This window comes from Aythya fuligula, chromosome 28 (assembly GCF_009819795.1).
Source record: "Aythya fuligula isolate bAytFul2 chromosome 28, bAytFul2.pri, whole genome shotgun sequence".
Classification (NCBI taxonomy): Eukaryota; Metazoa; Chordata; class Aves; order Anseriformes; family Anatidae; genus Aythya; species Aythya fuligula.
Genome location: NC_045586.1, coordinates 554,391 through 582,108, shown reverse-complemented (window position 1 = coordinate 582,108; position 27,718 = coordinate 554,391). Strand labels below are relative to the sequence as shown.

Sequence of the window (27,718 nt, the reverse complement as noted above, 5' to 3'; positions counted from 1 at the left end):
GAGGAGAGGTGGAGGAGAGCGCTGGCTGGGGGGGGGGAGGATGTCTTTTATAAATAAGCTAAAGCTAACCAGAGTTTATTCACAGGGCCGGGGCTCCGAGGCGGAACAACGCCTGCAGCGCGCCCCAGCCTGGCGCAGGGGCTGATCCCCGCCGGGTTGGGCAGGGGACACAGTGCTTTGCAACGGGCTCCTGGCACGGGGGGAGCTCCAGCAGCTGGAACGGAGCCCCCACGGAGCTCCTCTATCCGCCGTCGTGCAAGAGGGAGGCCCAAGAGCGTGGCCGCTTCCTCCCAGCTCCGTTTGCGCGCTGACCCACGGCTAAAATGCACCCGGGACACTGAGCTGCAGCCCCCAAGGGGCTCTGCTCTCGGCAGGTCCCCGGAGCAGCGCTCCCCGCCCCGCTCACAGGGTGCTCTCCAGCGTGTTGTAGTTGTCCTTGAAGCTCTTCAGCTCCAGGAAGTGTTTGGCACGTTTGCTCTTCTGGCTGGAAGGCAGGTAGGTGACCTGGATGGTGGCGGGGCTGGAGACTTCGGGGGACAGAGTGAGGTCCTTGGCTGCTGACTGGTGCTGCCGCTGGCTGCTGCCTGCCCGGGCCTTGGTCCTGCAGAGAGAGGCACCGTCACGGCTGGGGAAGGACGCGGCCCCTCCCCGGAGACCCTGGCTCAGAAGGTGCAAGCAGGAATGTGGATGCGACCAAAAAACGAGCCCCAAAATGCATCAAGAGGCCGTAAAGAAGCAAACCTGGAAGCACAGACTGGTGTGAACAGCCTGCCTCGCACAGGCTGGCTTTCTGCCCCAAAGCCTGTCCTTGCTCACACCTCCACAACAGGCCACCGAGGCCCAAGAAGCCCCCAGCGTCCCCCAGCAGCCACGCACCCGGACAGAAACACTCACATGTTTGCCAGCTCGTTCAGAGCATCCTGGTACTTCAGGTATTCTGGTTTCCCAAAGACCTGGACGCAAACAGAAGAGACCCTGCCAACCCCGGCCGAGGGCACAGCGCGATGCCAGCCCTGCCAGCCCAGCAGGGGCAGCCCCCGGGGGGCCCGGCGCTTACCCCGGTGCCGTAGCGGGCGCTCTCGTACCCGTCCAGCAGGGTGTCGATCAAGGCCTTGCGGATGCCTTTGAAGGAGGCGCTGGAATTCCTCAGCTCCAGCAGGTAGGCACAGAAATTCTTCCCTATTAAAGACTTTGGGTATCTGCCGTCCGCGTGAAATGGAATTTCTGGGAAACAAAAACCACCCCCCCACCGCCTGAGGCACAGGTCAGACGCTTGTGTTCACCCACAAAGTGGGACACACACCTTATTTCCTACACACGCTCTCCCTCTTTCTTTCCCTCCCGCCGTGCCCTTGCTTACCAGATGTCCGAATCGCATCCAGCGCCTTCATCCTGTACAGGTAGTTATAGCAGCCTGGGAAGAGAAAACCCAACCTGAAAGCTCTGCAGCACTCAGCAGCAGAAGGGAGGCAGGGCACAGAGCCACCACCCCCAGCAGCAGCCAAACGGCGTCGCGAGGGCAGCACCGAGAGGCCCCCGCGGCAGAACAAGGCCGGGTGGTGCCCGGGTGTCCTGCAGCTCGCGGCCAGCCAGGGGGTACCTTGTGTCTCCAGCTGCAGCAGCCTGCTGTCGTCCTCGGCCAGCAGCCGGGGCTCGTACTTGATGTCTTGCACCCGTGACAGCCGAATGTCGATTTCTTCCTTTAAATCCTGTAGAGCAGAAAAAAAAATAAAAAGAAAAGAATTTAGAACGCTCACTTCTTCAGCAGAATTCTGATGGGGATTATAGGCAAATCCTGAGGGCTTCCTGGTGTAAAGCTGGGGGAAACCCATCCCTCAGCAGCTCCCGGAGATGCCGTTTCAGAGCAGACCCCACTGCCAGGCACCAACCTTGGGCGCGTGCTGTCCAACGGGCACGTGGGGGCCGCGGCGGGACTTCATGGCGAAGCGCATGATCTGGCGTTTCACAAAGATGAACAGCAGCACGAAGACCTAGACCCCGCCGGGGGGACAGGCGGTCAGCGCACCGAGCTGCACCCCCGGACACCCCACAACCAGCCCCACACCCTCCCCAAAACCCCAATGGTCTCAGGACCCTGCTCGGCCCACCCAGAGCCCCACGGACACCCGGGACAGCCCCACAGGCACTCCCCTGCCGGCTGTAGAGGCCCCAGCCCACCTCCTCCCCCTGCCCCACAGCCACTGTGGGGCTGGGGCCGTGCAGGACCCTACAGGCTCCTAACCCAGCCCCACAAGTACCCTGTGTCTGCTCCCCACAGACACCCCAGGACATGTCCCACGGGAGCCCCACGCAGCACTGGGGCCCACCCCCACCAGGCACCGGGCAATGGGACCCACGGGACACACCCCCACCAAATGACCGGCCCCACAGGGACCGGGACCCACAGGGACCCGGTGTCAGGACCCACGGGACCCCCAAACACCCGGAACCCGGCCCCACGGGGATCCCCAGACACCCGTGGACGCCCACACCCAGCCCTACGGGGACCCACGGGGACCCCCAAACACCCCAGTGCCCAGCCCAAGGGGACCCCCAGACACCGGCTGCGGGCCCCACGGGGACCGGGACCTACGGGACCCACGGGTAACGGGACCCACGGGACCCACGGACACCCGGTGCCCGGCCCCACAGACACCCGGTACCGGCCCCACGGGGATCCACGGACACCCGGTGCCCAGCCCCACAGACACCCAGTACCGGCCCCACGGGGATCCACGGACACGGGGTGCGGGCCCCACGGGGACCGGGGCCTCCAGGCCCCACAGGCCCCGCTACCGGGCCCCACAGGCCCCACGCACCCCCGGTACCGGGCCCCGCAGGCCCCACACCCCCCCAGCACCACCCCCGCAGCCCCCCCCCACACCCCCGGTGTCCCCCCCGGTCCCCCCCCGCCCTCACCAGGCTGCCGTAGGCCATGACGAGCACCACGTTGACCCCCGACAGCCAGTTACTGCTGGCCCCCGCCATCCCCGGCCCGGCCCGGGGCCACACAACATGGCGGCCGCCGAAGCCTCCGAGCGCCCCCTCCACGTGACGCGTTCCGTTCCCCACCCCCTCCACGTGACCAGGGACCGAGGCGGGGCGGGGCGGGGGGGAGGGGGGGAGCGGGAGAGGAGAGGAGGGGAGGGGGGGGGTGAAGCCGAGCGCGCCCTCCGCTCCCTTCAGCCCGCGTCACGTGACCCGGCTCCTCCCTCCTCCCCCCTCCCCTCCCCGAAGCGCCGCGGCCCGCGTCACGTGATGGGGGCGGGCGCCGCTGGGTGCTTGTCAGTGCGGCGCCGACCCAGGTAAAGTTGGCTGCGCGGGGCGGGCGGCGCGCGGCCCCTTTAAATCCCGCCCCCCCCTCCCCGCTCCCCCCCCTCCCCTCCCTGCACCCCCCCCCTCTCAGCCCCCCCCCTCAGCTCCCCCCCGCTCCCCCCTCCCCTCTCCCTCCCCCCCCCCCCCGTCCCCTCTCCCGCCCCCCCTCCCCCCCGCGGCCCTGTCCCCGTTACCGGGCGCCTCGCGGCCTGCAGGGCCGTGCCGGGCCGCTCCGGGCCGTGCCGCCCTCAGGTGAGGCCGGGCGGGGAATGGCGGCCGCCGCCATGAGGGCGGAAGCAGGGCCCGGGCTGGCGCCGCGCTGCTCGGAGCTTTGGGGGGGGGGGGGGAACGGGAACGGAGCCGCCCCGCCGGGCCCCATTGTCCGCCGCCGCCACCGGGGCCTTCAGCGGCCGCCCCGCGGCAACGCGCTAACAATGGGGCGGCCCCGCGCTGCCCCCCCCCACCCCCAGTCCCCGCCGGCCGGGCCCCGGTACCGGGGCCGCGAACAAAGGGCCCCGAACCCCCGGGGGGGGGGGGGGGGCGCGGAGCCGCGGGGCGTGGGCAGGGCGCGGCCCCGGGACCCCCCCGGGAGCCCCCCGGGAGCCCCGATCGCCCCCCGGTGCCTCCCCGGTTCCCCCCCTGGGCCTCCCCCCCGCCGCCCGTGCGGGCCCCGTGCCCCGCGGCAGCACCGGGCGGGCCCCCCCGCGGCCTCCCCGCCGCCCCCGGGTGCTCCCGGCCCATCCCTTCCCCCCCCCCCCCCCCAGCCCTGCCGCACGTGCCCGTGACCGGGGGGGGGCCGCGGGGTCCCGGGGCCGTGCCGGGAGCCCCGGTAAGGAGCTGGGCTGCGCCCCGTGCCCGCAGCGCCTCCGCTCCCAAAGCTTCGTTGGACGCCTCGCGGCCCCCAGGCCCCCCCTGCCCGGGGCTGTGCAGGCAGCGGGGGCTCTGCAGAGCAGCACGGGGCCCCCCCCCGCTGTGTTGCCTCCCCGGGCAGCCCCGCAGATTGCGGCCGTGAGGCTTCTCCTGCACCCTAAATCCCGGTGAACACCTCGCTGTCCTGCTGGCGTGGGGCAGGCCGGGCACAACGTGGTCCCCCCCCCCCCCCCCCCCGCCGGCACGGCTCGGCCGTGGGTGTGCTTCGGTCAGCCGGCCGTGCCCCCCCCGCTGCCTCCCTCTTGCTGCACATATGTATTTTTTTATTCCTTTTTGAACAAAAAGAGGTAAAATGCTTGATAAACGCTGCTCTGAACTCGCTGTTGGACTCGTCGTTACCTGTGCGCTGCCAGCCCGGGTGTGGAGCCAACGTCGGGGCTGGGATTTGTGTTTAAAAACCGCCCGGGAGCTGCGCCGAAGCGCCCCGCTGGAGGGATGGAGCCCCAGCAGACAGAGCCCCATCTCGGGGCACCCTGTGCTCACCTGGAGGTCTCTGCAGCACCCAGGCCTGCTGCTGCTTCTGCCGTGGCTCTTCCTCTGGTGGTTTTTACACTTAAAAAAGCTTTAATGCTCACCAAAACTGAGCAGAGCGCGGCGGCTGTCGAACAATGCCCGGCGCTGCCCGGAGGCTGGGGACAGCAGCGCGCCGTGGAGCCGCAGCATCGCTTCCCCTTGGGCCCGTGGTCCTGCTGCAGGATGGGTTTAACGGGGCACCCAGTGTCCGCACGAAATGCGTGGGGCTGGGCCAGACGGGGCCGTGGAAGAAATTCTGTGGGGAAGGAGCACGGGAGGCGGCGTTGGATGTGGGGAGCGCTGGGGCTCGGCGCTCCTGGCGAGGTGCTGGCTGCGCCCAGCCGGCCCCAGAGGTGGCGTGGGTTCCCTCCCGCTGTGAAAACCTGGAGGTGCACGGCCAGAAAGCTCCGTTCTTGCGTGGGCACCCCCAAAGGGCGGCCTTTGGAGGTTTTGGGGGAGGCTGCGGAGTGCGTGGAACCCCAGCACAAGTGGGGCGAGGTGCTGGCGTGAGCCGTGGGGGTCTGCCACAGTGGGGAGGTGCCGTGGGGTCCCTGAGCTCCCACAGAGAGGGCCCCCAGCCCCACTGCTCTGCCCTCGCAGACTTCAGCTTCCCCGGGTCTCGCAGGCCCGTTGGCTTTGCAGCTTTTCCACTTTTCCCTCTTGCACCCTGGGCCCTGCTCTGTGGTGATGGTGACGAGGAAGGCGTCGGGTCGCGTCCTGCAGGCTGCGTTTCCTGGCTCGGGTCTCCTCCCGCAGCCCCTTCTGTGCCCCAGGCCTGGCAGCAGCAGGAGCAGAACCTGTTGCTTCGGAGGGGGGCTCGGCGGCGTTACCAGCAAACCCCAACGCTGTGGGGCCGGCGGTTGTTGAGGTTTCGGGGTCTCAGGAACAGCGAGGCCTGCCGAGTGCCGTGGGACGTGCCTGGTGCCCCTTGCTTTGGGGACACCGTGGGCAGGGTGAAGCCCTTCACCTCCTGTGGGACTCCGTCCTCCGAACCCGGGGCATGCGCCTGTAAAACTTCACATCCTAGGGATGCTCCATGGCTCCTGCAGGGATTTTTGGCCTCAAGCAGCCCACGGCAGCATTATTTACTGTTATTCCATGTCGGCACTGGGTTCGTTTTTGGGGTAACTTCAGAATACTTGGTAGAAGACAAACGTGATGTTCCTGGATCTGGGGAACAACTGGAACAAGAAAAAGCAGCTGGTTCTACCGGGATCATATTCCTGTACAAACAATCCCCCCAGGCCTGCAGCAGCACCTTTTGCCGGCAGGTTTTTGCTTCCTCTGCACCAAATTTAAGCCAGGAGAGGGGAGAGCTCAGGGTGCTCAGCCGGCACACCTGAGGCTCGGAGGTGTTTGCTCTCAAAGCAAAGCTTCTCGCAGCGCTCCTCGCTGTCGGTGGCGACCCCGTGCCCGCTCGCAGGCACCTTCTGGCAGCGCGTGGCTGAACCCTTTCCACGGGGCTCCTCTCCTCGATGCCAGGCTGCAGAGGGGGCGCGGTGGTGGCCGTGTTTGCCGCAGGGCACTTGGTGGTGGGGGGCTGGCTGCAGGAGCCCGCGGCAGCCCCGGGCACGCAGCGGTTTTGGGGAAGCGTCGGGAGGGTGGGGCCGTGCCTGCTGCCTCGCTCGGTCGCTGCCTGGTGTTTTCAGTTTCTAACAGCCTGTTCTCTCTTCTCCCCCGCCCCACCGCAGAGCTCTACCTTGTAAATACTGTTATTTGTATATACTGTAAATGATGACATCGGTGGGCACTAACCGAGCCCGGGGGAACTGGGAGCAGACACAGACACAGAGCCAGACACAGCACAAGCAGCGGCCGCAGGTAAGGGCAGCGTCCTTGGAAACCAGCTGCGTGGAGGTGGAGACCTGGCGCTCCCGGCCGGGCGCTGGGCTGGGTGCAGGCCCACAGCTCCCGGGGTGCTCCCGGGGCAGGGCGGGCGCCTCCGCCTGGGTGCTGCCTCCCCTGGCTTTGTAAACCTTTGTAAAGGTGTTCACAAATCCCCCAGGGGTGGGAGACAGACGGAGGGGTTCGGCCAACCTCTTGTCAGTGGTCTGTGGGGACAGGACGAGGGGTGATGGTCACAAAATGGAGCCCAGGAAGCTCCGCACCAACAGGTGAAATAAATTCTTCATGGTGAGGGTGCTGGAGCGCTGGGACAGGCTGCCCAGGGAGGCTGTGGGGTCTCCTCCTCTGGAGATATTCAAGGCCCGTCTGGAGGCCTACCTGGGCAGCCTGCTGTAGGGAACCTGCTTGGGCAGGAGGGTTGGACCCGATGATTTCTGGAGGTCCCTTCCCACCCCTCCAGTCCTGTGATTCCCTCCGGCCGTGCCCTGTTTGTTTTACCCAACGGACGTGGCCGCGGGGCCGTCTGCAGCTTGGCTCCATGTCCTGGTGCTGCCTCCAGGTGGAGTTAGGTTCGGCGGCTTGGGCTCGCCCGTTGCAGAGGTCGCCCGGCGGTGTTTCCCTTTCTCCTAGGCTCCCCTCCCTCGCTCCTCTGCTCCCTGCCTTGCTTTCTGCAGCTTGCCTCTTCCCGGCCCTCGTTTGCGCCTCGTCCTCGTCACCTCGGTTCCTTTCCAGCGTCCTCGGGAGCGGCGCGGCCGTCGGAGGAGGGCGAGTGCGAGGCGTGCCGCGCTAACCCCGCTCTCTTTTGATGTTCATCTCTTCAGGCCACTGCGGAACAGATCCGACTTGCACAGATGATTTCAGACCACAACGACGCTGACTTTGAGGAGAAGGTGAAACAAGTGAGTGCGAACCCGCCGGGAGGGCGAGGGCAGTGGCAGAGGGCAGCGAACGCCCCCGGGGCAGGGCAGGGCAGGAGGCTGCTCCCTGGGCTTCCTTAGGCCACCGTGGTTTTCACGGCCTCGCGTGCCTGCTGTCTTCAGCCCCAAAGCACAAGGCTCAGCAGCATCCCGAGGCACGGAGCTGGGAGGCTAGGTTGTGGGGAAACTCGGTGACTCAGAAATTCCCACCCTCGGTTCTGGGGATCTGCTTCTCGTTCGGGGGCATAATTAAGCTGGGGAGGCTGGCACGACTGCCAAACCCCGTCGTTCCTTCAGACGCTTTCTGTTTTGGGATGCAGTTTGCTCGCCTCGTAAGAGAGCCGGGGGGCTGTCGGTGCTGTCTTGGTTTGGGAACGCGCTGAGCGTGGCGGTGTCTCTCCTACAGCTGATCGACATCACAGGCAAGAACCAGGATGAGTGTGTGATTGCTCTGCACGACTGCAACGGGGATGTTAACAGAGCCATCAACGTGCTGCTGGAGGGCAACCCGGACACGGTAGGGTTGGGTGCTGTAAATCTGGTGAGGCCTAGCTCGGTGTGGCTGCCTGTTTGGAGCCGAGCTGAGCCGTACAGTAACGTGCAGATAAACCGGAATGACTCACGAGGAGCATGGGAAGTGTGGTTATCTCCGGGCTTCTGAACGTTGTAGGTTTGGAGAGAACAGGAGCGTGGCCAGCCTGGAATAGGGAAATGGAGGGGAAAATGTGATAAATCCACTTGCTTCCTATTCCTTCTGAACCTGAGCAGTTGTAGAGATGCCAGCGTACTGGTGGCAAAGCTTTCACCCTGCCGTGAGCGGGAAGTAACTTCTCTTTTCTCCCAAGGGCTGAGAGACTTGTGGTGAAGGGCAGGTGTGGCAGCAGCGGTTCCTTTCTGTTACTTGGGCACTTTTGTTTCTCCTGCCCTAAATGTTTCCTCCTCGTCCACAGCAACTTGCTGATTTTCCTGTGCCACACATTTTTGGGTCTTTTTGCCCTTTCTGTGCCAGCAGTGTTTTCTGTCGAGTTAGGTGAGCCAAGGTGAGCTCTGTAAATGAGTGGGAGCTCCTCCATGAAGCATGCAGGCTGTGGAGGGGGCAGTGGACACAAATCCTGCTGCAAACCAGCAGAAAGCTGCCAAGCCTCAGACCCTTCCCCACCGTGGCTGAACAGATCTCCCAGCACACCGAGATGGGACGGAGCCAGCCAAACTGCGAGCAAAGCTGAGGCTGTAGCTAGCGCTCCAAACGCTGTGCACTAGCTCTTTTTTTCCCCCTCTTTATTAGCCGTGAGGTAGATGGATGGCTTGGACAGCTCTGTGTTGTCTAAGGCAGCTGCTTCCCAACATCAGGTGCTCTGCTAGCTCTGGCAGCGGCCGAGTTCAGTGTGGTGCACGTGAGGATCCTTGCCTTGCCTTCAGAGAGCCCTTTCCATCGCTAACTGAACAAAACAGCTGTTGGAAAACCCTTTTAGGAAGGGGGGTGGCATGAACGTGCGTCGCTGAGGCAAAGCTCTGCTCTGACTGTGTTTTCCTCCACGTCCCTTGTAACCAGCTGAACGCCAAGGCCCTGCTATGGCAGCAATTACTTTTCCTCGATGAGCACATTGCTCACGAAAACAGCGCTCGGGGTAGCGTGCAGCAAGCCGCGGCGTCTCCTTTATTCGAGCAGCTGAAGCCCCCAGCAGCGCGAGATGCAGGGCAAGGCATGCTCGCTGTGGAGGATTTGCAGAGGCAGGAGTGGTGTTGGCAGAGCAGAGCCCTCGAGTGGCTGCCACTTCTTCAGCCTGCGGTGCCCTGGGGGCCCTCGGGCTGCTACCCGCAGCTCACAGCGCTCGGAGCTGCTTCTGGGCTGGGTTCAGCTGGTGCAGCAGTTCCCTGAAAGGGGTTTCCTGGTAAGGAACAGACTTGTTAATGGCTCAAACGCTCACCTGCTGAGCTAGTTACTCATAATTTACTGTATTTCAAACGGGAGGGGAGCCGGCGTGATCTTCACGTTGAGTTAGCCTCTGCTTAAAATCGCAGTATTCCAAGGAAACATTTTCCTGAATTCTTTCTGAGCCAGATACCCACGGAGAGAGACTTGAGAAGCCCTTGGTTTGAAGGCAGTTTGTGCCTCTAAGGTTTTTTGTTACTGTCCCCGCATGTTGCCATCCAAACCCAGCTGTTTGTTTATCTGCCAGTTATGTTTTCAGGTGCTCGTCAATGACTTGTGACTATTTTAATTATTCTACCAGTGTGCAGCATCAGCTTAAGAATGTGAAACCATCACAGAGTGTCATAAAACAAACCCGTGTGGGCTTAGAGCAGTAAGCTGGAGGCGTGCTCAAGTTTTTACAGCCCAACTTGGGATGGGTTGAACTCGCCTGCGGATAAACTCTGATACTCTCCTCTGTGGGATCGGCTGTTCAGGGAGGGGTTTTCTTAAACAGCTGCTTTTGGGAGAATAACTCACCCGGAAATGTTGACTGCAGAGCACTGGGATATTTACCTGGTTATTGCGGCAGCTCCCTCAAAGCAGTGAGCTGTGTGCAGGGCCAGCCTTGTTCCTGCTGGACAGGGTGAAGCTTCCAGGCTTTGAGCTCCAGTATTACGCCCGCTTTGTTGCAGAGGCCCAGGGATCAGTGCAGAAATAGAAGGAGCCATCTCCTCGTACCTCCTCTGCCATCCCAGCCGGCTGTGCGAGCACCCTGGGAAGGAAGCAGTGCTGCGTGTTGGCAGATGGTCTTTCCCAATGAAATTAGGCTGGAAACAATTTGTTTTCCAGAGTTATGTTCTTTGTAGGCTGTTGAAGCATGCGTGTATGTTGCATCCAGCGCTGGTCAGCCTGTGATTAACTGCTCTCCCCTTTGCAAACCTTCAGCATTCCTGGGAAATGGTCGGGAAGAAGAAGGGTGTCCAAGGACAGAAGGAGAGCGGACAGACAGAGCCCAGTGAAGAAAGCAAAGAAAACCGGGAGAGGGATCGGGACTTCAGCAGACGACGTGGCGGGCCGCCGAGGCGGGGGCGAGGTGCCAGCCGTGGAAGAGAGTGTACGGACCTGCCCCTTCCTAACACCCCTACCTAGCTGTAAAGCTGCTCGGGCAGGCACAGCTTTGGGGAGAATCAGCCTCGTGTGTGTGGCGACCCGTTTGAGATGCACCCTTGGGTGCTGTGCTTGGCATCGCCGGGTTAAGAAAAGTTTCGGGAGCCACCACGCTTCAGTGCCCGAGGTCTGTTCTTGTGTCCTCCCTAAAGCAGGAGGAGTCCTGAAGGTTTCTTTGCCTTGTTCTCTTCCAGTTCGGGGCCAGGAGAACGGACTGGATGGTGGCAAGAGTGGAGGCTCTTCTGGAAGAGGCACGGAACGAGGGAGACGGGGACGTGGCCGAGGCCGAGGTACGCGCCGGGCTTCGGGTCGGAGGGTGGGAGAAGGACGGTGTCAGCGCAGCTCCTCTGTGACGTGCCTCTATCAAAGGAATTGCCAAGCCAAAAAGAAGCACCTGATTTTTGTTCTTAGGGTTAGGATTAGTGCCTGCGCCTTGCTTCCCCGTTTTAAGCATGGTAGGAACAGCAACGAGTTCTTGTGTCCCGCCCAGGGAGGTGAACTGAGCCCGGCTTTATCCTACAGAGAAGGGATAGCAGAAGAGCTAGGAGCCTGTTGGCAGGTGGGCAGGCTGCTTGTCAGCGACAGCACCTGGATCTTCCTCGTCCCTGCACATGTGTCTCTCAGCACCAGTGCTGTGCAAACACTTGGCTTGGTTTTTAAAGGCTCGGTGGCAGAAATTCATTTTTCTCCAAAAGCCGTGCTGCTCAGGAATTGTTGCTGAGGACACAATGCAGAAATCAGAACCTGGGGTCCGGTATTTACGCTTTGTGCCAGCTGGAAACCTCATCTGAGCCTGGAATCGCGCATCACTAATTACACTGCCAGCCAGCTGAGGTCATTCATGTACATATAAAGCCGCTGCTGGAAACCCCATCTACTCGGGACGATCCTCAGCGCTTTATATTCTGGGCATCAGAACTCCATATGTTGTTCAAATGTTTCTTCTCCCAGTGGCGCAGAGCCAAGAGAGATGCTCAGCAGCGTGTGTGTGTTTTACAGGTGGCTCCGGAAGGCGGGGGGGAAGATTTTCTGCCCAAGGCATGGGGTAAGTTTCATTAGGACACGCCACGGCAAAAAACACAAAACCTTTGGGTGTGAATACTGCCATTTGCTTCACTCTTCAGCCTTTTGTTGTTGTTTTTAATGAAACAAAAACTGCACCATGCTAACTTAAATTTGGAAGGGCCGCTGTAGCTGGAGCATTCCTCTGCTGAGCAGAGCAGCCTTGGGGGAATCTCCCAGCTATAATACAGCACGGATACCATCAGCTGTTTTTTAAAATGTTTAGCAAGAGGGAATAACAAATTCTCTTCCCTGTGTTTCTTACAGAACTTTCAACCCGGCTGACTACGCTGAGCCGGCCAGCACGGACGAGAACTATGGGAACAGCAACAACAACACGTGGAACAACACTGGCAGTTTTGAACCGGACGATGGCACAAGTAAGCAGCCTTTATGCTTGTTGCTGTTGTGTTTTTACGTCAAAAGTGGGGTTTGTGTCCCTTCGGTCGTGCTGAGGAGGTTCTGGGCAGGTCTTAGGCTCGAGGGTGGTGGAATAGGTTGTTGGTTCAGAGCTGGAATTCAGTCGCTTGGTTTCTTTGCATCCAGAGGTGCCTTTGCTTTGAGGAATATCCAGTGCGTATTTGGGTTTCCTGTGAAATAACCTGTGAGGCTTTACATCTGACTGTAAAGGCTGCATCAATTTGTTTGTTAGGGGTAACCATGCTGGAAATTTGGAGCTGGATGGTTGTTCAGGTGTGATCTTGTGCGTGCTGTTGCTGACAGAGGCCCAGGGACACTCACCTCAGGTGTATTTCCCAGCAGAAGCTGTGCTGCCTCTTTGCAGAAGCATTTTTACAGGCAGGAGTGTGATAAACACACACAGGCTCCCTGGATGTTCAGTGCATCCTCCTGAGAATATTGCTCTGAGTTCAGATGTTGGGCTTGGTACTGGGGGCGTTCACATTTAGTGGTCATCTTGCTCAGGTTGCTGCAGGGTGAGAGCCTGATATAGAAGTTAGCCGAAATGAAACCTTCATTGCTTCCCTGCTGGAACCAAGCACTTCTCTGCTGGGTGGTTGCAAACACCCACCTGCCCTTGCATGTTTGAGGCCCCCCCGCAGCAATCTTGTACCACAAACCATTTCTACGTGACACGAGTGCTCCAACATCACGTTTTGGTTATAAGAACCACTCACAGCTCTACGTTAATGCTGCATTAGGCCAGCTTCGTATTTCTTGTGTTTGCTGACAAGCTAATAGCTTGGCAAAGAGCAACGCAGGATTGAGAAGTGCTGTCCCTTCTGCTACGTGTTGTTAGTTTAGACTTTGTTTTTCAGAAAAAAAAAAGCTTTTCTGAAAGGAGAAAGTAGGCCTGGATGCGTAAAACTCTAGCAGACTGAGAGATCATTCTGCTGATGGCTCTAAAAACTGAATGGCTTCATTTCTAAATACCAGAGGGATGTAGTATAGGAGTCTGTTGGTTAAGGGCAGTGGGGGCACGTGTGCCTCTGGAGGGAAAAGCAAAAGGAGCAGAGCTCCGTGTGCTGCAAATCGAGCTGTCTGGTCTGAGCAGACATCTGTGTGTGCTTTTCTCTGTCCGTGTTTTTTGGAAATACAGAACAAAGTGGTTTAGAGCATGGTTGGAGTGGAATAAAGACAGTTTCTGACACAGCAGTTGGGATCTGCTCTAGAGTTACAGCGCAGCCCTGAAGTTTATCGTTCACCTGTGTCGTGTGTGGTCATTTTGTTCCTGTTGTAGTAGCCTCAGGCATCTCTTTGAATTAACAATATCCACAGGTACAATGTGACTGATGTACGTGGGGGCAATGAAACTCTTTCATTTAAGTCAAAATTTCACTGGTTGTCTTTTTCTTTTCTTTTCTTTTGTTTCAGGACTTGATTTCATTGGGGGTGAGGGGTCAAATTATCCCCGAAAATTTGACACTGCTCCTGGTACGATACATCCAGGTGCACTAACTGCCCCGGATACCTTTACTTTATAGCTTTTTTTTTTAAACAAACTGAAATATCTGTGGATATGTCATTCTTCTCTCTTAATTTGTTCATTTTAATGAATTTTGACGTTTGTTCTGACTCTGCTTTTACTAATGCTGACACCTTGAATATAAATTGGGAGAGGTTAACCTGCATACTTGTGGATTATGTAAATTTTGACTTCAGCCACTGCTTCTCAGCACCCACAGCAGCGCAGTGTCCCCAGCACCGACAGAGCATCCTGCCCCAGGGGAAGCACGAGGCAGCTCAGCCCTCTTCTGCCCATCTCACATCCAGAGAGCTGTGACTTGCTGCAGTCCCCATGCCATTCCCTTGCCTCTGCAGCTTGCTCTGCAGCAGTCTCTCCGCTCGCCTCCCCGCTAGGTTCCAAACGCTGCTGTGAGGGTGATTGTGCTGCTCAGCTGTCTCAGTGCTTTACCTCTGCTTACGGCTGCCTCCGGACCGCCACGCTGCTTCCCTCCCAGCAGCCCTGCAGCCGAAGGCGGCCACCGATCTGCACAGAATCGTAGACACAAGGGTGGAAAGGACCCGCAGGATCACCTAGTCCGACTGTCCTAGCACCGATGCTAAGCTACTAAATCACATCTCCACTGAGACAGTCGGATGAGCAGGATGCTTGATGGCGAAGCTGCTCGGTGCCTGGCCAGTTTATTTCCTGTTTTTATCTTGTTATGCCTTAGGAAGCCAAGAGAGACCGATGGGCTGATCCCGTTGGCCCTATTAAGCCCACCTAATCCCATTAGTGCCCCTGAGAAGGCCCAAAACATTTAACCAGTGTCTTCTCTTCTGGTCATGGTCCTGGGCACCCTGCTCCGGGTGGCCCTGCTTGAGCAGGGATTGGACCCAGAGGTCCCTTCCCACCTCAGCCCTTCTGCGGTCCCTGAGGTCTGGAAATCCAGGCTGAAAGCCCCTCTGCTTTGCTCCTTTCTTTAGAAAAAGAAAATCCTGACACGATGGGATTTTGGTTTTCAGCAGTGGTTGCAGCAAGCCTCTTAGTTCACCGTGCTGCCAAGCGGCACGCCGTGGCTTAAATTACTTAAATTACTTACACCCTCCTCTGCTGCAAGATGGGACACTCAAGTTCTGCCTAAAAACATAATCATATAATCAGATTTGCAAGCCCCCTTTTCCTGCCTGGAGGAGCTTAAAGAGATCAGCTGCTCCTCGAAGCTCCCTGAGGGCAGGGAGGGGTTCCCCTTGGGGTTCCACTCCGAGGTGGCCGTGGCAGTGTCAGCGCCGCGCTGCTGCTCCCCACACGGCTCTTCCAACAGGGACAGAGACGCTTGGCTTCTTTCAGAGCAAACCAACTAAAAAGCTCAGCACACCGTGCTGCTCAGGGAGCTTCCTGGAGCATTCCCAGAGAATTCAACGAGTGTCGCACGAGCGGGCAGGGCTTGGGTTCCTCGTCCCTCTCTCTCTGGGTGCCTGGCACCAGCAAAGCCCCATCGGTGGCTGCTCTTCGCCTGCAGGATTTCTTCCCGCTTTCCTTGCTGCTTTGCTTTTCTTCTCCTTTCCCCCCCCACGTGAGCAAAGCTAAAGCCGAGCCCTGCGCTCTGCTCCATGCACAAACTCTTTGGGACCTCTCTGAGCCTCCTGCTCTCCCCCATGGACTGCAGTGGGGTGAGGATGCCGCAGCTCCTGCTTTCCTCCCAGGGATTTTCCGATCCCTGCAGCCTTCCTGCTGCCCATGAGTGAGGGCACAAACAGGCTGAGGAATGGGGGAGGCTGTTCCTTAACCCCCGCTGTGTGTTGGGCTGGGTTTGTCCAACTCTTCCCGGTGCTTCTGTCCCGGGAGGAAAGGGTCGTGAGCCTCGAGACTCCCAGGAGCCAGGGAAGTTGTGTTAACGTCTGCATTTCTAAATCAAACTAAACAAAAATAACCCAGGAAAGCTTCTTGGATTAGTCCAATATCAGGTAAAGAAAAAAGAAAATATTTCTTTGGTTCTCTGAACACCCCACCTGTACATAAGCAGTTGTTTGGATGTTTTGGCCTCAAAATTGGAGTGTGTATGGGGAGATCTACTGACTTCTTCCCCCCCAAAACCCAAGAGCCTGATCGTGTCCTGCAGAAGGATCTGCAAAGCCCTCATTCCTCACGTGCTGGTTTTATGCTGTAAAAGGCTTTCAGCTGATAAAGGGGCTGATGCCAACTTGTTCTGTCCTTGTGACTCCCTCCAGAATTAACCCCCTGCCTCTCTTGGCTTCTGTTCACCTGCTTTGCGTGGGCTGAACAGACCTGGGCAGGGGGCTTTCTTTTTTTTGCCCTATGAAATTTGGGGATGGAAAATGCTCCCACTTTCTTCCCACAGCAAATTTTCATTTGCCCAATGGTTTGGGAAGCCACCACACACAGCTCAAAGTACTGGGATTTAAATGGTGGTGTCTGTGGGACCGAACAAGTTGAAGATGCAGCCAGGCAAAGCTTTTTTTTTTTTTTTTTTTTTTTTTTTTTCTCCCTCTGATAAATCTTGCTTGTCTCGCGCTTAATTGTGGCTGAAATCTTGTGCTTTTCCCCCTGAATACCCTAAACTTCCTCACTTTGAGCATTTCTCTGAAATTGGACCCAGAACACTGATGGGTTGGTTAGCCCCAGAAACTTTCCTTTCAGATTCCCATTCCCCCCTCCGTGAGACTTTGACACTTTTTTTGGGGGGGAACAACCATGTGAATGGTTCGGTTGCCCCTGGGTGCTGCAGAGGCTCGAGGCTCGGCCGGGGGGGGTCCTGGACAAGGGGGCCCCACAGCAGAGGTGCTCTGTCCGAGCTGCTGGGGTCACACCAACTGCTCGTGGGTGCTGCTGCCGTAGGAGGGGGGAGAGCAGGGAAATGGGATGAGGAGGCTGGGGACGGTGCCGGGGCTTCCTCGCCAGGCTCAGCTTTCCTGTTTGGTGCTGGGGGGCGCGCGCTGCCCTAGCTGCTGGCCCAGGGCCCCCCCTGGTGCTGCTCAGCCTGAGCCAGGCTGGGGCAATCCCCTCGTGGTAACTTGCCCGTGAATTTTGGGTTGGGGTCGGCTGCTTGAACTTGTCTGGTTGGCAAATAAAAGTCCTCTCGGCTGCTTGCAAAGCTTCCCAGTGCTTCCCCGGCTCTTGTAAGCGGAGCTTTGACACGCGCCTAACTTCTCTGCCTCTTGTTGTCCTTCAGGTGCATGGAGGGCAGCGACGGAAGAATGGGGCACGGAGGACTGGAATGAAGATGTAGGTACTCCCCGAACCCCTCTCCTCCGCGTGCTGCTGGCGGGGTGCTGTCCTGCCTGTGTATGCAGCCAGGAGAGAGGCACAAAGTCCACCCTCTGCGTGCTCCGGGCATAGCCCAAACCTCCCAGCTCCAGGAGCTCTGATGACTGAGGAGAGTAAATATTGCTAAAACACGGGCGTCCCAGGAGCCCAGGCCAGCAAGGGTTCTCCTGGAGCACTCAGTCTGGCCCTCTTACTTCTTCCAGCAGCATTTTTTGAATTCTTCCATTAACCGGCCTTGTTCTCTGGCTTGTCTTGATGAGCTTTGTTCTCCACCTGGAGCCTCAGTTGAGAGATGGTGGATGTTATTACCTGCTGTTAACGCCTGTCTATTGGTTTCTTCTGATTTGGGCTCCAGTCCCACTCTTTAAACCGAGGGAGAACTTCTGGTCTTGCAGATGGGAGCAGGGTTGGGCTTTTTAGCAGCATTACTAGTTTTGCATGCTCATTTTAGCTAGCCCTACTGAATGGGCACGAAGAGAAAGCTTTGGCTTTCCAGGCACTGTCTGAGGGAGGCTCTCCTGCTGGGCTTGGAGGCGCAGGCAGCTTCCGTCTGTTCCAGCCAGGTCTTTGCTTAAAGAGTGTCTTGGTAGCCCGTCTTGCCTTCAGTGTGTGTGATATGCTCTCAGAGATTCCTCTGCTGTGGTTTTGTTGTTAAACTCCCGCACCTTAGTTGCTGGCAGCTCCTCAGGCTGGAATAGAAGCTGGGTGTATTCAGCTGAACGCTGAGCTCAGCCTCAGGTGGTTGTTAAACCTCCCCTTCGTTCGTTTTTGAGCAGCGTTGTTTTCCCTTCCACAGTTTAAGGAGATCTGTTGGTATCTGGTCAGATCACCCAGGTGAAACCAGGATTGTTGGAAGCTAAACTACCAGTTGGAAGCTTTTTTTTCCTTTGATTTCTTCAGTAATATTTGCACCTAAACCCGTGCAGTGGGTTTTGCAGATGTGTGCTGAACACCATGGCTTTGGAGCACCTGACTAAATTCACCTGGATTTTAAATCCACCTGCTGGGGCCATGTGGATTACAGGAAATTTGTAGAGGGATTTATTTTTTTGACTTAGGGGTGATTTGTGCACTTGCCCAAGAAAAAATCTGCAGAAAGATGATTCTGATGGGAGCCAAACGCTGAAGTTTTAAGACCTAATTCCTTGAATCATCCCGGGGCTGTGTCTTGTGTGCTTCGCTCGGAGTCCCACCATGCTGGTCTGAATTTTGGAATTCCTTTTTCCCTCTTTTATCTTTCAGCTGTCTGAGACTAAGATCTTCACTGCCTCCAACGTGTCTTCAGTGCCTCTGCCTGCAGAGAATGTGACAATCACAGCCGGACAGAGGTGAGAGCCCACGGCGGTACCAGTTTTGTGGGACAAGTGGCACCCAAGTCTCAGAGCAGTTTGCCTTTGGAGGCTAAACCTTGCCAGCTAGATAAAAACGCAGCAGCTCTGAATGAGCTAACACATATTTAAGTGTAGAAGTTGTTAGAAAGTCTGGATTACAGTGCTCTTCTAGGCTCTGCCACTGGTTCTTCAGATTTTGGGCATTTGCCAGTGCTTAAGGTATGTGTTCCATGATGTAAACAAGGCTGTGCAGGATGTTGCCTAGTCTCTGTCCTTTGGAGGTTGCTAGTGGCAGTTGTGAGCTGAAGTTCTGCAAATTGACTGGATGTTTAAAGTAAAAAGCACAAATCATGTGGCTGGAGGTAGAACGCTGCTGTAGTAAAAGCAATGTGACAGCTCCCGCTCACCTCAGCGGGTTGTCTTCTTTCTTCATCCAGAATCGACCTTGCAGTACTGCTAGGAAAGACTCCCTCTTCCATGGAGAATGAGTCAACAAACCTGGAGTCATCCCAGGCTCCTTCCCTGGCCCAGCCGCTGGTGTTCAGCAATTCCAAGCAGAGTGCCATGGCCCAGCCGACCTCCGGGAACTCCTTCTCCCACCACAGCATGGTAAGGAAATGCCGCTCGCTGCCAGCCTGCGGGCTTGTACAAACGGTTTCCCTGCTGCTCGCTGCCTGCATTTGGGCCACGTGGGTAATTCCAGTTCTGACACCTGTCTGCTTCGCGTGGCAGAGTCCTCCACTTGGGTGATTTGCCAGTCTGCTGTAAGCAGAAGCATGGAACCCGTTGCTTACTTAGAAATAAATGGGATCGTTCCTGCCCTGCTGCCCTTGCTGGGCTTGCAACTTTTCCTCTTTCCTGCTCAGAGGGAAGGAGAAGCTCTTGCAATCCAGAAGCTTGCAAGTTTGTCAGTTTGAGACCTGGAACTGGCTGGGGGGTTGGTGTGGGGTGAAGTGCTAGCAGCTCTGCGCTGATGGGTGAAGAGAGGAGCTCTTGAATCTGAGTTGGTGTGCGCAGACCTGGGAACGTGCTTTGTCATATAACTTCAGCAAAGACATTGTGCATGAAATGATGAGATGGTTCTGAGCCCCCTCCCTGACCTACCCCAACGGGAAAGCCAAGTTCTGGTGGTGGCTGTCTTGTCTGGTGAAGCCGAGTTTATGTGTGTAATTCAGTACATTTTAAAGATCTGTCTGTTGACTGGCTTTGAAAGCCTCCAGGGCGCTGCACGATGCAGCGGGTTAGGCAATAGATGGAGTTACCTGGGCTCGAGCACGATAAAGGCAGTGAGACAAGTGTGAGGCCTCCTTGCTGATGGTGTCTGTGTACCTGAAGCTCAAGGCTGTTAAACGGAGGCACTCGGTGAGAAGCAGCAGGGTGCAGAGTTCAGGCTTGTGTGAGGAGATGTGCCTGCCCTCTGAGCAGGGGAGATGCTGACTTTGTTCCATTGCTGAAATTGCAGGTGAGCATGCTGGGGAAAGGGTTTGGAGATGTCGGAGAGGCCAAAGGCAGCAGTACCACGGGTTCTCAGTTCCTGGAGCAGTTCAAGACAGCCCAGGCTCTGGCTCAGCTGGCTGCTCAGCACACCCAGCCTGGCAGCAGCACCACTGCTTCCTCCTGGGACATGGGATCCACTACGCAGACCTCGTCTCTCGTGCAGTATGGTAAGGAAAAGCAGCTTAGGTCCTCAACGGGGGACGCCTTCTGTGTTCCCCCAGATCCGCAGAAGCGTGCTGCAAACAGCAGGGTGAGGGATTTGGAGGAGGAACAGATGTTCAAACCCTTTGACCAAATGCCCCTCAAGTTCGCAACCAAGCTAACTTTAGCTTGGGGAAATTAAAAGAGCCACAGGTGCAAGTTTGTGTAAGGCATTCCCTGACAAGAGCAAAGTGTAGTAGTGCATCTGAGCCTTTCCCCGTTCCCTTTATATGGGGAGCAGGCAAACCACAACCTGTTGGCTGTTCCAGGCAGCCTCAGGGCCGGGGATCTGGGGTTCCCAAGCCCTTCACTGTGCAGAACTTCTGCTGGGTGTAAAGCTGTGTAACAGGAGATCTGCAAGTAGGTGCTTCCAGCAAGCGCTTCCTGAACACAAACACTTGTCAGTCTCGTCTCGCTGCTGACCTGATGCATCTTTTAAAGGAATGTGATTCTGGTGACTGCTAAGTGCCAAGAAGTAATCCTGCCTCTGGGCTGGCACGAAGGGGTAAACGCCAAGGAAGAGAGGCTCGTGCTTTTCACATGAGATGTTGAGCCCTACAGGCCTGAATCTCAGAAATGCTGCGGTTGGGTACTAGTGCCATTTCTTTCCGATCGTGCATTTCATTTCTTGCCGTAGAGATGTGGCTGTGGTTCAAATCTAAGCTGAAGAAAAATTGAGCCCTGTCCTAGCTGCAGTCAGTGTTGGCAGCTCCCGATCTTTTCAGACAAGGAGCCACAGAGGAGCGTCAGAGGGAAGAGGAGCTGTGTATTAATGGGCTGTGCTCCTGGCTGCTTTAGGCAGAGGAGGGTGGTCCTGAGGCTGGGGGTGCTGCTCGCAGGGTGCCCTGCATTTGCAGGGGAAAGAGCAGGCAAGGAAACGCAGCAATGTTGGCAGAGAAGGGGGAGGAAACACTGCCAAGCCCGTGCCGAGCAGACACGCGGTGCCTCCACGCAAGGGACCTTAAAGTCTGTTTTTTTCTGGGAGGATGGAGGACTCCTGCTGTCCAAGCTTGCTTTGTCCCCTGGAGATGATGGAATAAGTTTTGGGGACAGGGGCTTAGAAGTCTCAGCATGGATGGTGGTGAGAGTGCAAAGTGAGGAGCAGGGGTGCTGGGCTTCTCTGCGCCCTCATTTTAAGGGACCTCAGGAGGTGCAGTGTGAAGTGATTTTATTTTTCCTGATAGTGAGAAGTGTCAGAACTTGCTTCTGTTTTAAGGAAACGCAGCCTAACTCAGCTCTCTGCCCCCGGCAGATCTCAAGAACCCGACGGACTCTTCTGTGCATAGTCCCTTCACCAAGCGTCAGGCCTTCACGTCAACTTCAACCATGATCGAGGTGTTCATGCAGGAGAAGCAGCCCGTGGTGACTGCCTCCACGACCGTGCCGGCACCCCCTTCTTCGCCGCTGCCCAGCAAAACCAATCCCGTTCCCCAAATGTCCCCGGGCTCCTCAGACAACCAGTCCTCCAGTCCCCAGCCAGCACAGCAGAAGCTGAAGCAGCAAAAGAAAAAAGCGTCGTTAACATCCAAGGTGCAGAGCGATGGTGGGAAGGAGGCGTTGTGTTGTCAGAGCTCCAGCAAGCTCCCTTTGTGCTGCTGAGGGAGAGGCTGCTCTTGGCCTTCCTGGGGTTGGCGTTGGCTCTTTGGGGGGCTGGAGGAGGGGATGATGGAGATCAGTTGCCTTCCTGGGTTGCACAGAGTAATTCAGAGGATGTGAGCCACCGCTGTGTGGTGGGACTGGGGGAGCTGGAGTCATTTTCTGTGCTGATCCCGGGGAGTGACTGAGCATTTCTGTTTTCCCTGCCTTGCAGATTCCTGCACTTGCGGTGGAAATGCCTGGCTCAGCAGATATCTCAGGGCTAAACCTGCAGTTTGGGGCATTACAGTTTGGTTCGGAGCCTGTTCTGGCGGAGTACGAATCGACGCCCACCACGAGCGCCGCCGTTAGCCAGTCCCCGAGCAGCCTGTACACCAGCACCGCCAGGTGAGGGCCCCCCTGAGGAAAGGGGTGATTGATCCGAGCAGGGAGCAGCTCACCCCGTGGGCTGCGGTCACACTGCATTCTAGTAGACCCTTTCTGACCCTGCCCGTGGTCGCAAAGGGGGGACAAGGTATGCAACAGCAAGGCGCAAGTTGCCAGCAGGCTTTCGGGCAGTTCTGTGACCGGTTGGCCTCGGGTGCTTGTACAAAAAACAGAAGTTTCCTGCAGAAAACTGTTCTGCTGGAAACACTGGAAGGGAATCCCCGGCCCAGCTGCTCCTGGTGAGCAGGTTCCGTGTGCTTCCCGTGGGTTTTTGCCTGGCACACTGGGACGTGGTGCAGGACGAGTACCTACAGGTGCTGATGTGCAGCCAAAATAAATTTCTCCCATCTTCTCTTGGGCTGCCACTCGGGTATCTGGTCCCTTGAGTGCTGGGACCTGAGTGGTGACAGCTCATGAAACGTCACCTGGAGCAGAGCAGCGTGAGGCAAGCCTGCAGCTGGGTGCCAGCACCCTCCTGCAGCGGGGTCAGCTCTTCCCTGGGTCTGCTCCTGCCCTTGGCTGCGTGGTGTGGCTCCTCCGTGCTGGGGCTCGGGGCTCTTTATTTTGAAGACTTGGAACAGTGAGCCCGCAGTCTGTGTCAGCAGCTCGCAGACAGGGGTGATTTGGAGGAAAACAAAAACTTTTTGTTCTTTGTAGTGAATCTTCATCCACAATTTCGTCCAATCAAAGCCAGGAGTCTGGTTACCAGAGCGGCACAATACAGACAGCAACATTTACCTCCCAGAACAGCGCTCAGGGACCACTGTACGAACAGAGATCCACCCAGACGAGGCGATACCCAAATTCCATCTCCTCCTCGCCCCAGAAAGATCTGACCCAGGCCAAGGTAAGCAAGCAGCTTTGCTCATCCTGTCTGCCAAGCAAGTGTGGTACGAAGCACTGCCTCGGGGGAAGCCAAGTGGTTGAGCATGTCTGATCCTCCAGCCTCACCCCGTGGCGTGTGGCCTCTGGTGAGAGCTCTGCTGGCTGGTACCAGAGCCCTCAGTTACGTGACTTACCTGGGGCTGGACCGCTGGGGTGAGCAGAGGTTAAGTGGATTGCGGGCCATGTTTCGTGTCACGCATAATTACCCTGCAGCAGAGTGACACTGGGGCTGAGGATTTAGTGTTATCTGCAGGGTTTGATTCTCGCATGCTGTGCAGGTTCAGTAATGTTGATTTTTGGCTAGCTTGGGCTCGGGATGTTGAGGCAGCCTAACTGCCAGCAGCAGAGACACTTCTTGCATGTCTCCCAAACGTGCTTGGGGCTCACGTTGGTGTTGGACCAGCTGAGCTAGGGACTGACCCCAGTGTGGTCTGATGGCATTTGGTAGCGTGCCCTTTTTCACAGCTGAGGAGGGAGTGTGGGCAGGGGTTGACATTAGATCTGCCTCTGGAAATGAGCAGCTGCAATGCCCAACACTCTTTTATTTATTTTTTTTCCTCAGAATGGTTTCAGTTCCGTACAACCCACGCCATTACAAACCACACAGGCCGTTGAAGGTGAGTCTGCCAGTGCCGTGGGTGTCCTGGGCCTCTTGTACTGCTGGAATTCTGTGCTTTGGATGAAAAGCTTCACCTGGGCTAATAGGAAGTCCTTCCCGTGCTGAACAAAATGCTGCCACTCACACTTTGCTGCCACTCACATTTGCTTACCTGGAACTGTTCAGCCTTCTGCTGGTGGTTCCATGAAATCCTTGATGAGTTAGCCCTCACATCTTCTCCCTGATGACAATAATTACTCTGTGAAAAGCTCCTCATTGGCAGGGCTTGAAGCTCTTTGCAGAGCCATTGACCCTATGTGGGGGTATTGGGGCAAAGCGAGGCACAGAACACAGTGACACTGTCACAAGTGTGGAACTGGTTGGCAGCACTGAGACCCCCCCCCCCCCCCCAGACCTCCCAGCTCCTCTGGATGAACCTTTGCTGATCCTTGCCACTGCACTGTCCTCTGAGAGCTGCCCCTAACCCAAAGCTCTTTGTTCACAGGTGCTACAGGCCCCGCAGTCAAGTCTGATTCCCCCTCTGCTCCCAGTATCGCGCCTCTCAACGACGGGGTGTCTGCGTCGGCCTTGCTGACAACAGCCAGCCAGCACTCGACAGCTCTCAGCAGCCTGAGCCACAGCGAGGAGCTCCCCAGTACAACGACCACCCAGCTCAGCAGGTGGGCACACGGGGTGGATTTCTGGGGAGGCGAAGTGTCCGAGTCTGTCTTATACGGGCTCCATGCAGCGGGGAGGGGGAGATGCATAGAAACGACTCGTCCCATCCCAAGGCACCTCCTCCAAGAGGTCTGGGTCCATCTAGAGCTGGTCGGCTGTTGCAACAGCCCCAACAACTTGAAAGTATCCAGAGTTAGATGAGAGGAGTGACCGTGGGGCTGGTCCTTCCACTGGGGAGGCAGACAATTCCCTTCCTTTAGGGTGGTGCAGGTGCTCTGTCTGGGAAGCCTTGCCAGCTCGAGGCCTGGGCTGGGAGCTGCTGGCTGTGTTGGGATGCACCTTGGTGCAGCTAGGCCTCGTGGGGTTTTTGGATGTGATCTCATCAGGGGATGTACTTTTTCACCACATAGCATAGGTGGGGAATGGGATCTGGTGTGGTGCTACCAGTGGAGACTCTTGCACCTCGGCTTGACAGCTTTTCTGCTCTCTCTGCAGTACGTTACCCACCCAGCAGAACAGTCTGTCCTCATCCACGTCCTCTGGGCGAACGTCAACTTCAACTCTTCTGGTGAGTCTGGGTGTGCTCGAGCACTGTGCACCCCTCTATTGCTGTCCAGATACTGCCTGTGCACCCCTCGCTTAAGGCTTTTGCCCCCCTTGCCTGTTCCAGACACACTAGCAGCTTCTCTCAAGCCTGTAGTAGATCTTAAAAATGACATGGAGTTGCAACGAGATGTCAGAGCAAATTTGTAGCTGCTGGAGTGTGGCTGTTCAAACATTTACTGCTGGAGCTCCTGCTGTAGAGCCCTGTGTTCTTGGCTTCTGCCACAGAATAAATCTCCTCGCTGCAGGCGTGACGTTCAGTCCTGCCTCTCCCAGCAGCTCGATGCGTTGGGACACAGCAGCGCGAGTGGCTTGGAAGCGTTAGGGGTTGGCTGCCTCAGGACTTTGGTCTCAGGCCAGGTGCAGAGCAGGTTTCTTTGTAGCCTGCAGCAGCCGAGTTCACCGCAGGCTATCGGGAATGTCTGGGAGCAGGCAGAGCTGCGCGATGCTCTGCACACATCCTGCAGTGTTTCTGCAGCCAGTTACGTCAGCCCGGTTCCCTCACTCTCTTCTCTTCCTTCCCCAGCACACAAGTGTGGAGAGTGAAGCAAGCCTCCATTCTTCTGCTAGCACTTTCTCCACCTCCTCCAGCACAGTATCAGCTGCCCCGCCAGTCGTCAGCGTTTCATCCAGTCTCAGCAGTGTCAGCAGCCTGGGCCTCAGCCTCAGCAGTAACTCCACGGTGACAGCCTCGACTCGCAGCTCCGTTGCAACGACATCAGGTACTTGCCTGGGAACTGCCGAGTGAGGGGAGGCACAAAGAAACAGGTTCTGCTCTGTGCTTCACTGTGTGACTCTTCCTTTCTCTTCCTTCTTCAGGAAAAGCCCCTCCCAATCTCCCTCCTGGAGTCCCACCGTTGTTGCCTAACCCATACATCATGGCTCCAGGATTGCTACACGCCTACCCGGTGAGTGGGACGCCCACCTCGTGCCACGGGGGCCTTCCTAGTTCAGCCTTCAGCTAGCAGGGAGGGACTGGGTGCAGCAGTGAAACCAAACCTGCCCACCGATGGCCAGGCAGATCAAGCTGGTTCACAGCATGAGCTAAAGCTGGTAACAGCAGCCCAGCAGGGCAGCCTGGGCCAGGAAGCTTGGACCTGCTGTTCCCTAGGTAGTGGCAGAGGAAATCCATGTACCCTTGTGGGTAAGGGGCTGTAACTGGTCACCACACAGCAGGTACTGTCTGTCCGTTCTCTGCGGCCTTCCCAGCCTTTGGGGAGCAACAGCCAAAGTCAGAGGCTCGTAAAAGTATGGAGCTGCATAGCTGTGTGCTGTGACAGAAAAGAGAACAAGGGAGACAACTGCCACGGAGGTTAGGGCTATGTCACAGCTTTCTTTTGAAGATGAAGCCGTATTTCAGTGTTGCAGTAACTTCTGGAGGAGAATTGTTGAGTGCCTTTGCAGTCGGAGGCAGTGGAGTTAGGCATTGGTGCTCTCTTCCTCTGAGCAGCTTGGAGAAACTCTTTGCAGCATCAGTCTTGCAGCAGTGAATGCTGACTGTCTGCAGCTGGTGTAACCTCTGATCTGGCTTTATCCAATCTTCATCTGAATGCTGAATGTAAAATTAAATTAATCTGTCCCTAACATCATCTGCTCTTTTTCTAGCCACAGGTGTATGGATATGATGACTTGCAAATGCTCCAGACGAGATTCCCGTTGGTGAGTACTGAAGGCTGACGTGCACAGAACACTTCCACGTTCCCTAACAGCTGCCCGTGCTGCATGCCTTGGGTGCACAGCCCCCTCAGGCTGCAAGGAGGAATTGAAAAGCTGGCAGAACAGGTGCTGAGTGCATGCACCTCTTTGGCAGTAGGAGTTAATCGATTGCTCCTTCGCACTCGGGATCTGCTTGCACCAGTTCAGGGGGCAGTGCTGATGGGGGGCTAGGGACCACATGCCTAGCTGCAAGCAGAGCTGTGGTGTCCAGCAGTGGAGTGAGTTCCTGTAGATACCTGATACCTCTGATCCTGATTTTTATATTTAGAAATATGATGTATGTCACTTTTGTTATGAAGTGGTGGGGAAAATGCAGGCGTTTTAAGGACTGCACACCAGTAGACCTTATCTGGTTCTTCCAATAGCCAGACGAGGGGGACGGTGCATGCAATAAAAACCTGGGGTTGCTGCAGGCTCTCATCAGCCTTGATGTGACTGACTGAACTGCCATACTCCAACATAGCTAGTGGCTGCTCTCCAGGAATCCCTGTTTTCCAAAAGATTTTGCTTTGCATATTAGGATGGAGCTTATAAATCTGCTTCTCCTCTGTTTTTATCCTTCAGGATTACTACAGCATCCCGTTCCCTACACCCACCACCCCGCTGACTGGAAGAGATGGCAGCCTGAGCAGCAATCCGTACTCTGGTAGGGGAAAAGGCAGAGCTGGCTGTGTGTCTGTTCAGGTGTTTTTTCCAAACACACCACTGCTGCCTGGTGGTTCCCTGCGCTGTGGTCCACTGGAGCTACGTCAGCCCCAGCCTCCCGTGCTGCCTTTGGTCTGGAGCACTTTTCTCACCAGCTGAATTCCTCACGTCTTTGGTCACGTGGAGGCGTGCTACCAGGAGGGTGGGGATGTGGGAGAGAATGGGGCTGTTGGAAAGGGAGTGAGGAAGGGCTGGAAGTACCCACACGGCACAAAACTGGGGAGCTGCTTCTCAGGCAAGGCAGAGATTAAGCAGTGAGCACTGCTTTGAAGGCCCTTGGAGTGAAAATATAAAGAAAATTGGGATGGAATATCCGGAGAGATTTGGTTTCTATACCATGCAGCAGTCTGAGAGGAAGAAGGGCAATTGGGATCTGTCAGATTTAAACTAAACGCCCAGCAGGTGGTTGATCTCTCATTGACCTTGGAAGGTGCTGTTTGTCTGAACTGCTGATTCACAGGGCGAATTAGAGAAAGGAGGCCTGTGAGCAGCAGTTGCTCTGAGCCTTTACATGCGTTGGGAATTGCTGCACTTTGTGGATCGCTCCTGTTCCAGCACGGCTTCTCCCCTGCTTCAGCGGGAGCTTGTTTGTGCAGAAGTGTTTCTGCCTGGCACGCCGAGGCTGAA

The 27,718-nt window shown here is 56.9% G+C and overlaps 2 protein-coding genes and 1 non-coding gene across 8 annotated transcripts in view; 2 read left to right on the top strand and 1 right to left on the bottom strand.

The window, feature by feature from the left end:
• Positions 1-336: 336 nt before the first annotated feature.
• C28H1orf43 (chromosome 28 C1orf43 homolog) lies at positions 337-3,014 on the bottom strand. Its single transcript, XM_032204458.1, has 7 exons — positions 2,920-3,014; positions 1,890-1,991; positions 1,601-1,709; positions 1,361-1,414; positions 1,058-1,224; positions 895-953; positions 337-601 (listed from the first exon to the last, which is right to left on the bottom strand). The coding sequence occupies exons 1-7, from the start codon at positions 2,986-2,988 to the stop codon at positions 403-405; spliced, it is 759 nt and encodes a 252-aa protein (XP_032060349.1). The 5' UTR covers positions 2,989-3,014; the 3' UTR covers positions 337-402.
• Positions 3,015-3,254: 240 nt separating this feature from the next.
• The window catches only part of UBAP2L (ubiquitin associated protein 2 like), a 29,213-nt gene continuing 4,749 nt past the window's right edge, over positions 3,255-27,718 (top strand). For 3 of the 6 annotated variants that reach the window (XM_032204506.1, XM_032204505.1, XM_032204503.1), the window contains exons 1-23: positions 3,255-3,305; positions 6,450-6,579; positions 7,425-7,502; positions 7,927-8,037; positions 10,381-10,549; positions 10,797-10,892; positions 11,602-11,647; positions 11,932-12,044; positions 13,498-13,557; positions 16,761-16,813; positions 18,098-18,183; positions 18,624-18,795; positions 19,649-19,850; positions 21,137-21,414; positions 21,695-21,867; positions 22,564-22,753; positions 23,354-23,408; positions 23,895-24,069; positions 24,563-24,635; positions 25,197-25,392; positions 25,490-25,578; positions 26,276-26,329; positions 26,951-27,032. In XM_032204506.1, coding sequence (XP_032060397.1) covers positions 6,490-6,579; positions 7,425-7,502; positions 7,927-8,037; positions 10,381-10,549; positions 10,797-10,892; positions 11,602-11,647; positions 11,932-12,044; positions 13,498-13,557; positions 16,761-16,813; positions 18,098-18,183; positions 18,624-18,795; positions 19,649-19,850; positions 21,137-21,414; positions 21,695-21,867; positions 22,564-22,753; positions 23,354-23,408; positions 23,895-24,069; positions 24,563-24,635; positions 25,197-25,392; positions 25,490-25,578; positions 26,276-26,329; positions 26,951-27,032 — 2,641 coding nt within the window. In that variant the 5' untranslated portion in view covers positions 3,255-3,305; positions 6,450-6,489. Of the gene's footprint in view, positions 3,306-3,504; positions 3,568-6,449; positions 6,580-7,424; positions 7,503-7,926; positions 8,038-10,380; positions 10,550-10,796; positions 10,893-11,601; positions 11,648-11,931; positions 12,045-13,497; positions 13,558-16,760; positions 16,814-18,097; positions 18,184-18,623; positions 18,796-19,648; positions 19,851-21,136; positions 21,415-21,694; positions 21,868-22,563; positions 22,754-23,353; positions 23,409-23,894; positions 24,070-24,562; positions 24,636-25,196; positions 25,393-25,489; positions 25,579-26,275; positions 26,330-26,950; positions 27,033-27,718 lie in introns of those variants that run through there. The other 3 variants (XM_032204509.1, XM_032204507.1, XM_032204504.1) reach the window with 2 other exon arrangements.
• Positions 26,715-26,849, top strand: LOC116499822. Its single transcript, XR_004254253.1, has one exon. It is a non-coding gene; the product is annotated as a small nucleolar RNA SNORA58 (small nucleolar RNA).

Bases quoted from the DNA above. Each gene is read 5' to 3' on its own strand.
- C28H1orf43 (XM_032204458.1), bottom strand. From the start codon at position 2,988: ATGGCGGGGGCCAGCAGTAACTGGCTGTCGGGGGTCAACGTGGTGCTC. The intron at 1,710-1,889 runs GTTGGTGCCTGG...TCTGCTCTACAG, and splicing joins TTGGACAGCACGCGCCCAAG to GATTTAAAGGAAGAAATCGA. The intron at 954-1,057 runs GTAAGCGCCGGG...GTTTGCGTCCAG, and splicing joins GCGCCCGCTACGGCACCGGG to GTCTTTGGGAAACCAGAATA.